The sequence below is a fragment of the Saccostrea cucullata genome, unplaced genomic scaffold (genome assembly GCF_032062105.1).
Source record: "Saccostrea cucullata isolate Sc308-1 unplaced genomic scaffold, CSIRO_AGI_Scuc_v1 ctg14143, whole genome shotgun sequence".
NCBI lineage: Eukaryota > Metazoa > Mollusca > Bivalvia > Ostreida > Ostreidae > Saccostrea > Saccostrea cuccullata.
The window spans coordinates 1-14060 of NW_026919369.1; the positions used below are offsets into that span (position 1 = coordinate 1).

At 34.5% G+C, this 14060-nt stretch overlaps 1 protein-coding gene across 1 annotated transcript; it reads left to right on the top strand.

The window, feature by feature from the left end:
- The first annotated feature begins 9645 nt into the window (after positions 1-9645).
- Positions 9646-10959, top strand: LOC134229993 (zinc finger protein OZF-like). The gene has a single exon (XM_062711768.1). The coding sequence runs from the start codon at positions 9772-9774 to the stop codon at positions 10957-10959; it is 1188 nt and encodes a 395-aa protein (XP_062567752.1). The 5' UTR covers positions 9646-9771.
- The last annotated feature ends 3101 nt before the right edge of the window (positions 10960-14060 follow it).

Below are 14060 nucleotides of genomic sequence, written 5' to 3' on the forward strand. Positions count from 1 at the left end.
GATACAACATAATTGTTCATGATAAGAATAATGTTGTGTATGTCATACGTAAAAGAAACCAAAATTAATGTTAATTTTCCTCCAAAGATCACTTTCCCCCCTATATGCAAATAAAAAATGTTAATATTCCTACGCTCGCTCCCTCCTCAGCTTTTTTTTAACATGTTTGATAACAGAGAATATCTAGGTCATTCTTCGGGTGATATTTTTTCACTGAATATAGTTATTATACTTATATCAACAACTGTAGTAAAATCATGTTAATTGTTCGTTAATTATGATATAGTTTCATCTAAGAGGAAAAAAAATAATCATTCTGTGTGTGTAGTATATTAAATGACGGAATTTTCAATCCCTGAGCAGATTCCTGCACGTGTGTAGACAAACTACACATCGGGAAAGTACCTGAAAATGTGAAAAAAAACCCGGACTGGCCGGGGATTTCTATTCTGACAGTCGTTTAATTTTTATGAATCAGAATTTGTATTCATGTGATCTAATTATAAAAAAAGTTCTGTCTGCCATCGTAACTTCTCTGTTCGCGGGAGTCCGTTTGACAACTCCAACGCACGTGTGTATAGACCAAGGCTAACTTGTCTTGCGGACATGGGTATGTGTACAGACTTATCGAGGGAAGAAATAATTTGTTCAAAAGTCCCCACGAAGTAAATGTACGTCACCATCCCCACCCACTTTTTGTGAAAATGTGAAAATTTAAAAAATCTTTAATTGAAGTTTATCCGTTCAAAACTTCATACAGTGTTATGGATATGTTCTTGTTTCATTTTCTTGAAGAATAAAAGCAACGAATATACATAATTTACTAATAAATTGATTTTGGGGGAGAGGTAAAAGTTTAAATGTACTTGGGTCTTGGCTTAGAATTATATATATACCCTCGTCGATAAGTAAGGCCGTAAAAAGATTTTTTTTTACATTTAATAAGGTACATGTACATGTATACATGCACTACATACGTAATGTAATCTTTCGAACGTTGTCATCAACACTTCGGTTATCAATGATTTATGTTCTTATATAATCCTTGCATTAATAAAATATAAGTGGCTTTCCCGGCAACAAAATGCTTCTGATAATTTCCAACCATATTTTGCTCGTATTTTCCAAAATATTGTTTTTATTGTATTATGATTTATATAACATCATTTGTTGTAAAACTATTTAATCAAATACCCGTACATTACAATATTTATAATTAATTCTTGATAAAAGCAATGTAGCAAAAGGGACATAATGTTCTAGAAATTTCCGTCAATTTTGAGATCTGTGATTGACGAAAATAATTTGCACATATTGCTTTTTAATCTGTTACGACAACTTATTTCTTTTATATCAATTAAATCAAGTTTTGATTGAATAATTCAGTAATGACATTTTATGAAATAAATAATCGATTGTTTTTTGTCAGTTTCATTAAAATTTGCCAGTAGCTTAGATCCGCCAACCGGAAACGCCACAATACTCACGTTGATGCTATTTCATGGCTGTTTTCAGAAAATTGATGTAGACTTTTAATTTTATATACGATACTTACTAACCGAGTGAAATCTAAATATAGTTTACGGACATCATCTCATACGTAGTGTAGTATTAGAGGAGTAAGTAAGAACTCTTGTGCACCTATTTCAGAGTTTATTGGCAAAATTTAATAATTTATATGTATAGATGTTAATCCCCAATGAACTTTAAAGGTACTTGGACACAGATTTGAAGTCAATGTTTTTTCTATAATATTACGACTTATATATTTTAATATCATATCACACAAAAATTAATAAAAAATCTTATTTCATTTAAAAGTTATTAAAACTTCAAATTATTCGACGGGTTTGATTGTCACATTCAAGTACCAAACATAGACACACCAGGATACACACAGGAGATAAACCATATAAATGTGATGTTTGTGGACAGACATTTAGCAGATTAGATGTCTTAAAAACACACATTAGGATTCATACAGCTGATAACATATAAACGAAGTATACCACTAAATGCATTTTCTAAGTTCACATGTTTCTGCACAAATTACGGTCATGTTGTTATCATGCAAAATTGTGGAACGAAGCAACAAAATATATTTCAAAAATGATTTCTAACTTACTTTTAAGTTTATTTAATTAACTTCAAACATTATTCACACATAATTATTGGTAGAATTTTGTTATATTCTTGGCTAGTGGATTGGGATAGTTTTCAAATGGGTTTTTATGGTTTCTCGTCCAATGTAGCTGTCTATGTACCTGTTTTCATTAAGAGTCGCAAACACTCTGCTCACTTATATGAAATTTTCCTTTCAATTTTATGATTTTTCAAATGTATATTCTGAATAAAAAGAACAAAGAATTATAGCAGGGCTTGCAGGCAAAATTTGACAAAAAAGGCACTTAGAGTTGACAAATTTATAAAGGAATAATAGACATTCGTGTCATTAAGAGTCATTTCTCTTATCAGAGTATCAATGTACCTTAAAGCTGTTACTTGCCTTGCATTGACCCAAAACAGCGCAAATCACGTAACAAAAACACACAATTTAAACAAAAGCCTCTTAATACCTCATATTAATTTTATTATAAAAATAGTTTTCTACTTAAAACAATTAATGTCCTAATCCTTTTAACCTGTGCATAAAATATAAGAAAAATAGGCTCTGAATAGACCAGGAATGTATTGTATATGACAAATTGAATGAAGAATGTTTTCACGAAATGAAAATTCCAGTTTAGAAAAATTTCGTATAAAAAGTCCAATTTCAAGAGTTATCTTTCCTAATTAAAGACTTGAAACATTTAAACACTAAGGAACGTTTGAACATTATATCTAAAATTCAGAACAAAGCTTTGAATGTCCAGAGTATATATGTAAATATTTTCATTTCCAATTTTTTCTCAATGATAAACACTACGAAAGTGAATCTTGTTAATTTTTCTGTGATTTCTGTGGCATTTTAATTTCTTTGTTGAAATGCTACTGAAAGGTCAAATCTCAACCTGCATGTATAAATCATCCTGGCGTATAAATACACTAAAGAAAAATATCTTTTTTATTTAATTGTTTACTTAGTAATGAGATATGATATATCTTATAACAAAAAAATAAATAAGGAATCATCTTTGGATCAAAAGCAAGTCACCAGTTCAACGCTGTCCACTATCACCGAGGCCTCGCAAAACCAAGAAATCTACTTCCGTTAAGATGGTAAACAGCCTATCTCAACCCCGTAGAGAAATTGCCATATAGATCTGCACGACATCATCTGATACAGATATCTCCCTCAGTCATTACCATCCGACTTCTCATGCATCGCAACTTCTTCTGTTATTTTAACATCCACATAAATCTGTTTCCTGACCATGCTGACCAACCACCATTTCATCAACTGTGACATTGCATTCAATATGACGGCGGAGTGACCTAGGGTGTATACCTGTTTTTTTGGCTTCCGACAACCTAAAAATAGGTCACATATATAATTCAAAGTTAACAATATTTCTTGGATCCCAATTTAAAATTCTTTTATTGTTTGTTTTATAAATTTTGATATTTGACTACACTAACTAAATAATCAATAATTTTTTTTCGTTTTTATTGGGACTATATGTTTTTAGTAATATTGGACGTATTGTGCATTTCAAATCTACTAAATTAGATGGTATTTTGATTTACAATTGTTATTTCAAGAGAAATGGAAATATAAGGAATCACTGCATATTTAGTTAGGAGACTATGCCAGGGACATCAACAATAGTGGGGAACATGGGATAATTTGCATAACGGGCTTTTAATTTTTAAATCAATAGTCTTATTATATAAATCAACACCAACGTATTAAACAATGCAAGTAAATAACTTTTTTCTTGTTTCAACAAGGTTGTAGTGTTTCTCTATTCAAACATGTCATTGTAAGCGAGAGCTCACTGCTTCGCTATGACATTGCCCTGTTCAACGCGAAATGTAATAAACCTGGATTATTACATTTTGCGTCGAGATCAACGCAAAATGAAATAACACAATTTTTAGATTATTATACCCCCCGCAAACGAGGTTTAGGGGGGGTATATTGGAATCACCATGTCCGTCTGTCTGTTTGTCTGTAGACGAGACTTTGTCCGGACCATTACTCAGAAACTATTGGAAGGATTTGTCTGAAAATTTATACACATATTATTCACCATATGAAGGTGTGCACCTGATATTTTCATCTTGATTGGATGATAATTTTGAATTTTTCAGGTGTTTTTAGCTCACCTGAGCCAAAGGCTCATGTGAGCTTTTCTGATCACAATCTGTCCGTTGTCTGTCGTCGTCCTCGTCGTTGTTGTCGTCGTTGTCGTCGTTGTAAACTTTTAACATTTTAATATTCTTCTCAAGAACCACTGGGCCAAATTCAACCAAACTTGGCACAAAGTATACTTGGGTGAAGGGGATCAAGTTTGTTCAAATGAAGGGCTACGCCCTTTTCCAAGGGGAAATAATCATGAATTTGTTAAAAATTAATGGCATTTTTAGGTCACATGAGTAACTCAGGTGACCTATTGCCATCTGTTTTCGTCCATCATCGTGCGTCGTGTGTTAACATTTGAACATTTTCAGCTTCTTCTCTGAAACCACTGAACCAATTTCAACCAAATTTGGTATGCAGCATCTATGGGTAAAGGGAAACAAAAATTTTGAATTTTATGGTCCCCGCCCTCCTGGGGCCTGAGGGGTGGGGCCAAAACCACTAAAATTATTGCAATCTTAAAAAATCTTCTTTACTCCTGGACATCAAGCAGGCAAACTGTTAGCATGAATGTAATAAGCATTGAGTCCTCTACCAAAATTATGAAATTCATGGCCCCAGGGTCAGGGGTTCTAGTGCTAGGGCGGGGCTCTATAGATTATATAGTGAGAATGCATTATTTCTTTGAAAATCTTCTTCTCTGCTTCTGGGTATTAGATAAACTAACTAAGTACATAGTTATGATGAGCAAGAGTGCCTCTTCCAGATTTGTGAATTTTATGGCCCCAGGGTCAGGGGTTCTAGTGTTAGGGCGGGGCTCTATAGATTATATAGTGAAAAGGCATTTATTCTTTGAAAATCTTCTTCTCAGCTTCTGGGTTTTAAATAAACTAACTAAGTACATAGTTATGATGAGCAAGAGTGTCTCTTCCAGATTTATGAATTTTATGGCCCCAGGGTCAGGGGTTCTAGTGTTAGGGCGGGGCTCTATAGATTATATACTAGTGAAAATGCATTTATTCTTTGAAAATCTTCCTATCTGCTTCTGAGTATTAAATAAACTAAAATAATTAAGCACAAAGTTATGATGAGCAAGAGTGCCTTTTCCAAAATTGTAAATTTAAAGCCCTAGGGTCAGGAGTTCCAGTGTTAGGGCGGGGCTCTATTGATTATATAGTGAAAATGCATTTATTTTTTGAAAATCTTCTTCTCTGCTTCTGGGTTTTAAATAAACTAACTGAATACATAGTTATGATGAGCAAGAGTGCCTCATCCAGATTTGTGAATTTTATGGCCCCAGGGTCAGGGGTTCTAGTGTTAGGGCGGGGCTCTATTGATTATATAGTGAAAATGCATTTATTCTTTGAAAATCTTCTTCTCTGCTTCTGGGTTTTAAATAAACTAACTAAGTACATAGTTATGATGAAAAAGAGTGCCTCTTCCAGATTTGTGAGTTTTATGGCCCCAGGGTCAGGGGTTCTAGTGTAGGGCGGGGCTCTATAGATTATGTAGTGAAAATGCATTTATTCTTTGAAAATCTTCTTCTCTGCTTCTGGGTTTTAAATAAACTAACTAAGTACATAGTTATGATGAGCAAGAGTGTCTCTTCCAGATTTGTGAATTTTATGGCCCCAGGGTCAGGGGTTCTAGTGTTAGGGCGGGGCTCTATTGATTATATAGTGAAAATGCATTTATTCTTTGAAAATCTTCTTCTCTGCTTCTGGGTTTTAAATAAACTAACTCCGTACATAGTTATGATGAAAAAGAGTGCCTCTTCCAGATTTGTGAGTTTTATGGCCCCAGGGTCAGGGGTTCTAGTGTTAGGGCGGGGCTCTATAGATTATATAGTGAAAATGCATTTATTCTTTGAAAATCTTCTTCTCTGCTTCTGAGTATTAGATAAACTAATTAAGCACAAAGTTATGATGAGCAAGAGTGCCTTTTCCAAAACTGTAAATTTCATAGCCCCAGGGTCGGGGTTCTAGTGTTCGGGCGGGGCTCTATATAGATTATATAGTGAAAATGCATTTATTTTTTGAAAATCTTCTTCTCTGCCTCTGGGTTTTAAATAAACTAACTAAGTACATAGTTATGATGAGCAAGAGTGTCTCTTCCAGATTTGTGAATTTTATGGCCCCAGGGTCAGGGGTTCTAGTGTTAGGGCGGGGCTCTATTGATTATATAGTGAAAATGCATTTATTCTTTGAAAATCTTCTTCTCTGCTTCTGGGTTTTAAATAAACTAACTAAGTACATTGTTATGATGAAAAAGAGTGCCTCTTCCAGATTTTTTAATTTTATGGCCCCAGTGTCAGGGGTTCTAGTGTTAGGGCGGGCTCTATTGATTATATAGTGAAAATGCATTTATTCTTTGAAAATCTTCTTCTCAGCTTCTGGGTTTTAAATAAACTAAGTACATATTTATGATGAGCAAGAGTGTCTCTTCCAGATTTGTGAATTTTATGGCCCCAGGGTCAGGGGTTCTAGTGTTAGGGCTGGGCTCTATAGATTATATAGTGAAAATGCATTTTTTCTTTGAAAATCTTCCTCTCTGCTTCTGAGTATTAAATAAACTAAAATAATTAAGCACAAAGTTATGATGAGCAAGAGTGCCTTTTTCAAAATTGTAAATTTACAGACTTGTCGAATTTTTTTGATTACTGTCAGACATTTGGTCTGACAAAATCGAGTGTTCTGTCGGACCAGTCAAACTTTTGTCAGGCCAGATACTTGTACCTTTATTTTGAAGCTGAAAAAGTGACAGTCATATGAATAACAGCACCAAAATCTACTTTATTATTTTCAATAGCCTTCAATCTAACAAGTTTCCTTTCTTGGGATAGAGAGTCTTTAACATAGACATAAATGACAAGTTTTATGACTTTGCTATAACAAATTTACTTAGCTATCGTCAACATGCTTTGTACGCGGCCATTTTTTCTGGGTTTGTGACCTTCAATTACGCATCCCGATCACGACCTTTATTAAATTTGCATTACACTCAATTTCTTTTAAATGGTCATCTGGACCGACGTTTTCTTAAATGTTATCGGTCCAGACAAATTTTTACCGGCCTTGCCGACAGGACCGACGGATTTCGACAAGTCTGATTTATAGCCCTAGGGTCAGGAGTTCCAGTGTAAGGGCGGGGCTCTATTGATTATATAGTGAAAATGCATTTATTCTTTGAAAATCTTCTCTGCTTCTGAGTATTAAATAAACTAATTAAGCACATTGTTATGATAAGCAAAAGTGCCTTTTCCAAAATTGTGAATTTTATTGCCCCAGAATCAGGGGTTCAGGTGTTATGGCTCTTTTGATTATTCAGTAAAAAATACATTAATTCTTTGAAAATATTTTCCTTTGCTTTTGGGTTTATGCTAATGATCCAAGTATATATATTTATGATGAAGAAAGGTGCATCTAGCAAAATGATTATTTTTTATGCCCCCCCCCCCCCTCCTGGGTCGGGGGGGGGGGGGGGTTACATAGTCTGAAAACAAATTAATGCTTTGAAATCTGCTCTTTGGTATTAATCAACCATTTTACGATAAAATTTGCAAAATTTTGAAATATGTGGCCCCAGGGTCAGTGGTTCTTTTGGGGTGAGGTGCACAACTGGTTAAAAAGTGGAAGAACATTTTTTTCTTTGTAACTCTGATCTACCTCTGGGTATTGAATAAGTAGAGTAAGCATGCTAAGTTTTTTTAATTATGATAAGCAATGGTGCCTCTTTCAAAATTGTGAATTGTGAATTTCATGGCCTCTGGTTTAAAACATGAACCAAATTTAATTGTTTGAAAGTTGTTACACAATACTCAGGTGACCTATAAGGCCCGTGGGCCTCTTGTTAAAAAATCTTCTTCTCCAGAACCGCTGGGCCAGGAAAGATGAAACTCATATGGAAGCATCCTCAGGTAGTGTAGATTCAAGTTTGTTCAAATCATGACCCCCGGGGCAAGGGTGGGGCCAAAATGGCCGACCCAAGTTTTACATAGGAATATATAGGAAAAATCTTTAAAAATCTTCTTCTCAAGAACCACTGGGCCAGGAAAGATGAAACTCATGTGGAATCATCCTCAGGTAGTGTAGATTCAAGTTTGTTCAAATCATGATTCCCGGGGCAAGGGTGGGGCCAAAATGGTCGACCCAAATTTTACATAGGAATATATAGGAAAAATCTTTAAAAAATCTTCAACTCGAGAACCACTGGGCCAGGAAAGATGAAACTCATGTGGAATCATCCTCAGGTAGTGTAGATTCAAGTTTGTTCAAATCATGACCCCCGGGGCAAGGGTGGGGCCAAAATGGCCGACCCAAGTTTTACATAGGAATATATAGGAAAAATCTTTAAAAATCTTCCTCTCAAGAACCACTGGGTTAGGAAAGATGAAACTCATGTGGAATCATTCTCAGGTAGTGTAGACTCAAGTTTGTTCAAATCTTGACCCCCCAGGCAAGGGTGGGGCCACGATGGCCGACCCAAGTTTTACAAAGTAATATACATGTATAAGAAAAATCTTTAAAAATCTTCTTCTCAAGAACCACTAGAACAGGACAGATGAAACTCATGTGGAATCATCCTGAGGTAGTGTAAATTCAAGTTTGTTCAAATCATGACCCCCGGGGCTAGGGCGGGGCCGAAATGGCCGACCCAAGTTTTACATAGGAAGATATAGGAAAAATCTTTTAAAATCTTCTTCTCAAGAACCATTGAGACAGGAAAGATAAAACTCCTGTGAAATTATCCTCAGGTAGTGTGGATTCAGGTTTGTTCAAATCATGACCCCTGGGGCTAGGGTGGGGCCAAAATGGCCGACCCAAGTTTTACATAGGGATATAATGGGAAACCAATATATTTAAAATCTTCTTTTCAAGTACTTCAAAGCCATGATTAGAGATATTTATATGGAATCATCCTAAGATAGTGTAGATTCTAGTTCAAATCATGAACCCCTGGGGAGTTAAAATTCAAGCCCCCCCCCCTCCTCCAGTGAACTTTCAGTTCTGGTCTGATATGTGCTTTTTCCTAGCCAATGTGCTCAGGTGAGCGCTGTGGCCCCTGGGCCTCTTGTTTCATTTTTATTTTGTGGTCTTGTGCAGACCGTTTCTTAAAAACTATTGCAAGGATTTTTCTGAAAATTTGTACACTTATTATTCACCATATGAAGGTGTGCACCTGGAATTTTCTTGTTAAAGCATGTAATTTTTGTCCAGATGTTATTTTGTTTTACAGAGAAACATTAACACACATATGATTATCTCGTAAACTATTGATCAGAGAGAACTTCATGTTTATAGATACATACTTACCAAGGGGCCTAGTCATAAATACAGTCTTTTTAACCAAATCTGGACAATTTCAATTTTCAGATATTCACAGGGCTAAAGGGGCCATTATTTACACTTTCTCGTTCACCCTTTTTTAAAATAAAACCCTTTAACCTTGAATCAATATAACTTAATCTTTATTTGTTTACATTTTATATCCTTAGATTAAATTCTATCAGAACAGTGCCCTATGGAGCAATGAAACTGATTTCTTTGTCATTTTTGCAGAAAGAGAGGAGAAAATTTGAACCCCATTCAAATATTCAGAACGATACTGAAAAATTACAGAACTATTGTTCAGACGAGGATCAAACTGGATGTTTAGAAAGACACATCAGCACACATGTAAGTAAAAAGCCATTAAAGTGTTACAGTTGGAAAGATTCAACTAGTTCAGGTCAGTTACAGAGACAACTAAGTTCTCAAACCAGGGAGAAATATTTTAAGTGTGAAATTTTTGGGAAGGCATTGTCTGTGTTAAGTGACATTACTATCGACATGACGACACAAACTGGTAATGTATCTTATTGTTGTGATGCATGTGAAAAAACTCGGAACGAATCAGGTACCTTACAGAGAAATACGAGGATACACACAGAAAAACCACTCAATAAATATGATGTATTTGACAAGTCACTCAGTGAGCCACAACACGTGCAGACACACATGAGTACACACACAATTGAAAAGCCCTATAAATGTGAAGTGTGTGAGAAGGCATTCAGTTGGTCAAAAAATCTACAGAGTCACATGAGGATACATACTGGTGAAAAACCGTACAAATGTGAAGTGTGTGGGAAGGCTTTCAACCAGTCACAGAACTTAAAAAGTCACATGAGGACACATACTGGGGAAAAACCTTTCAAATGTGATGTATGTGGGAAGGAATTTAACCAGTTACAACAATTACAGAATCACATGAGGACACATACTGGGGAAAAACCTTACAAATGTGATGTATGTGGGAAGGCTTTCAACCAGGTACAGCACTTACAGAATCACATGAGGACACATACTGGGGAAAAACCTTATAAATGTGATGTGTGTGGAAGGAGTTTTTCTGGAGCAAAAGCCCTACAGGACCATATGATGATACATACAGGTGAAAAACCTTATAAATGTGATGTGTGTAGGAAGGCATTCACTCGTTCAAGGGACTTACAGATTCACACGAGGACTCATACAGGTGAAAAACCATATACATGTGATGTGTGTGGGAAGGCATTCACTCGTTCAAGTGACTTACAGAGTCACAGGAGGATATTACATTCAGAGGATAAACCTTATAAATGTAATATGTGTGGAAAGGCATTCACTCGTTCAGGTAGCTTACAGAATCACATGAGGATCCATACAGGAGAAAAACCTTATAAATGTGATGTGTGATCAATGTGATTTGTATGAATAAAAAAAGCTTTCAAGCGATTTTATAACTAAAGGGTACAAACAGATTATAAAACCTCGTAGAAATGATGTGTATGGAAGGTTTTTAGCATTTTTAGCCCAACTCGATGAAGTCGATTTAAGGTCAAATGACACGTTCCTTAAATACATATCTAGCATCACTTGGTATTATATCAAAAAGTGTTCATATTTTTCATTCTCTCCTAATTTTTCCATTGTTTTCAAAGTGTTTTTAATGATTATAAGTACACCAAAAATTGTGTTATTGCTATTTAGAATATTTACCATATAGGTTACTTAAAAAATATGACCCTATGGTATCTTGGCGTTGGTGTCCCAGGTTTCAGTTTTAGGAGCAAGTCAATTCCCAAGTAACTCTAAGCCCTACCCTACCCAAACCAAACTTTCATTGATGCTGCATTTATGGAAGGGCACTACCAGCATTGCTTTGGATGCTGGATCTGACATACATTTTCCAGCTAAGCGACCAGATTAATGTTTTTAGAGCAGGTCGATTTCAAAAAACTATAAGCCTTACCCAGACCGAAATTGCATGAATGATCAGATGCATATATGGATGGACACTACTAGATTTGATGTGGATGCTGATTTTGGCCTACATTTTTAGATGAGTAACCCGAGTAATGTTTTTTGGAGTAGTTCTTTAATTTTATGGCCTGTTATAATTAAAACTGCATGGATGATGCATCTATGGATAGACAGTCGAGACTTGCTTTGGATTCTAGATATGATCTACATTTTCTAAATCAGTGACCAGGTTATTTTTTTGGAACATTTTAATCCCCAATGAACTTTAAAGGTGCTTGGACACAGATTTGGTTTTTTTCCCTATAATATTACGACTTATATATTTTAATATCATTTCACACAAAAATTAATTTAAAAACTTATTTCATTGAAAAGTTATTAAAACTTCAATTGTTTTGGCGGGTTTGATTGTCACATTCAAGTACCAAACATAGACACATGAGATTACACACGGGAGTTAAACCATATAAATGAATGTGATGTTTGTGGACAGACATTTAGCAGATTAGATTCTTACAAACTCACATTGATGATAACTGATAGCTGATAACATATAAACGAAGTATACCACTAAATGCATTTTCTAAGCTCACATGTTTTTGAACAAATATAGGTCATATTGTTATCATGCAAAATTGTGGAACGAGGCAACAAAATATATTTCAAAAATGATTTCTAACTTACTTTTAAGTTTATTTAATTAACTTCAAACATTATTCACACATAATTATTGATAGAATTTTGTTATATTCTTGGCTAGTGGATTGGGATAGTTTTCAAATGGGTTTTTATGGTTTCTCGTCCAATGTAGCTGTCTATGTACCTGTTTTCATTAAGGGTCATAAAAACTCTGCTCACTTATTTGAAATTTTCCTTTAATTTTTATGATTTTTCAAATGTATATTCTGAATAAAAAACAAAGAATTATAGCAGGGTTTGCTGGCAAAATTTGACAAAAAGGCACTTAGGCTTGACAAATTTATAAAGGAATAATAAACATTTGTGTCATTAAGAGTTATTTCTCTTATCAGAGTATCAATGTACCTTAAAGCTGTTACTTGCCTTGCATTGACCCAAAACAGTGCAAATCACGTAACAAAAACACACAATTAAAACAAAAGCCTCATAATACCTCATATTAATTTTATTATAAAAAAAAGTTTTCTACTAAAAACAGTTAACAACATGATTAATGTCATTAATATGTGCATAAAATATAAGAAAAATAGGCTCTGAATAGACCAGGAATGTATTGTATATGACAAATTGAATCAAGAATGTTTTAACGAAATGAAAATTCCAGTTTAAAAAAAAATTGGTAATAAAAAGTTCAAGAGTTATCTTTCCTAATCAACAAAGACTTGAAACTGTTAACACCAATGAACGTTTGAACATTATATCTAAGATTCACGACATCATCTGATACAGAGATCTCCCTCATTCTTTACCATCCGACTTCTAAACAACGCAACTTCCTCTGTTATTTTTACATCCATACAAATCTGTTTCCTGACCATGATGACCAACCTCCATTTAATCAACTGAGCCATTGCATTCAGTATGGCGGTGGAGAAGTGACCTAGGGCCTATATCCGTGTTCGTGCTTCCGACAACCTAAATCTAGGTCACAGATATAATTAGAGTTAACAAGATTTCTTTGATCACAATTTAAAATTCTTTTGTTGTTTATTTTATAAATGTTGATTTTTGACTACAGTGACTAAATAATCAATTAATTTGTTTCGTTTTTATGGGACTATTTTTTTTAGTAAAATTGGACGTATGGTGTATATCAAATCTACTAAATTAGACGGTATTTTGATTTACAATTGTTATTTCAAGTAAAAATTGAAATATAAGGAATCACTGTTTAGTTAGGAGACTATGCCAGGGACATCAACAATAGTGGGGAACATGGGATTATTTTAGCATAACTGGCTCTTAAATCAATAATCTGAGTATATAAATCAACACCAACATATTTAATAATAAAGGTTATTTAATTATGCAAGTAAATAACATTCTCTTATTTCAACAAGGTTATAGTGTTCCTTTATACAATCATGTCATTGTAAGCGAGAGCTCACTGCTTCGCGATGATATTGCACATAACTTGTGTGGCAAAGAATTTAGCTGTTGTTTTTCTTTGTTTCTGCTTAAAAAATCCGTGGTTTATTAACCCCCTTCACCGCAGTCACGCATTTTAACGCATATACCATTTCCTATTTCTAACGCAAAATCACGCATTTACCGTTTCCCAGGCAATCACGCATTTTCAAGCACTTTCAAAAGTTCAATCAATCCTTACTTTAATGCCTATTTCCTTCTATTTTATACTTTCAAAAATGTCATGAAAAAGAAAAGTTATCTTTGTATTTAAATATAGCGTCATAATATTATTTACACTAAACTTTAGAGAAACGTGTACTAAGCTATAAGGTGCTTGCGGGGAAATGGTAAATTTCTATTTCCATGACGTGAACATTTATGGTAAGTTGCATAACGGTACAGTAAGTTGTAAAGAGTTTATAATG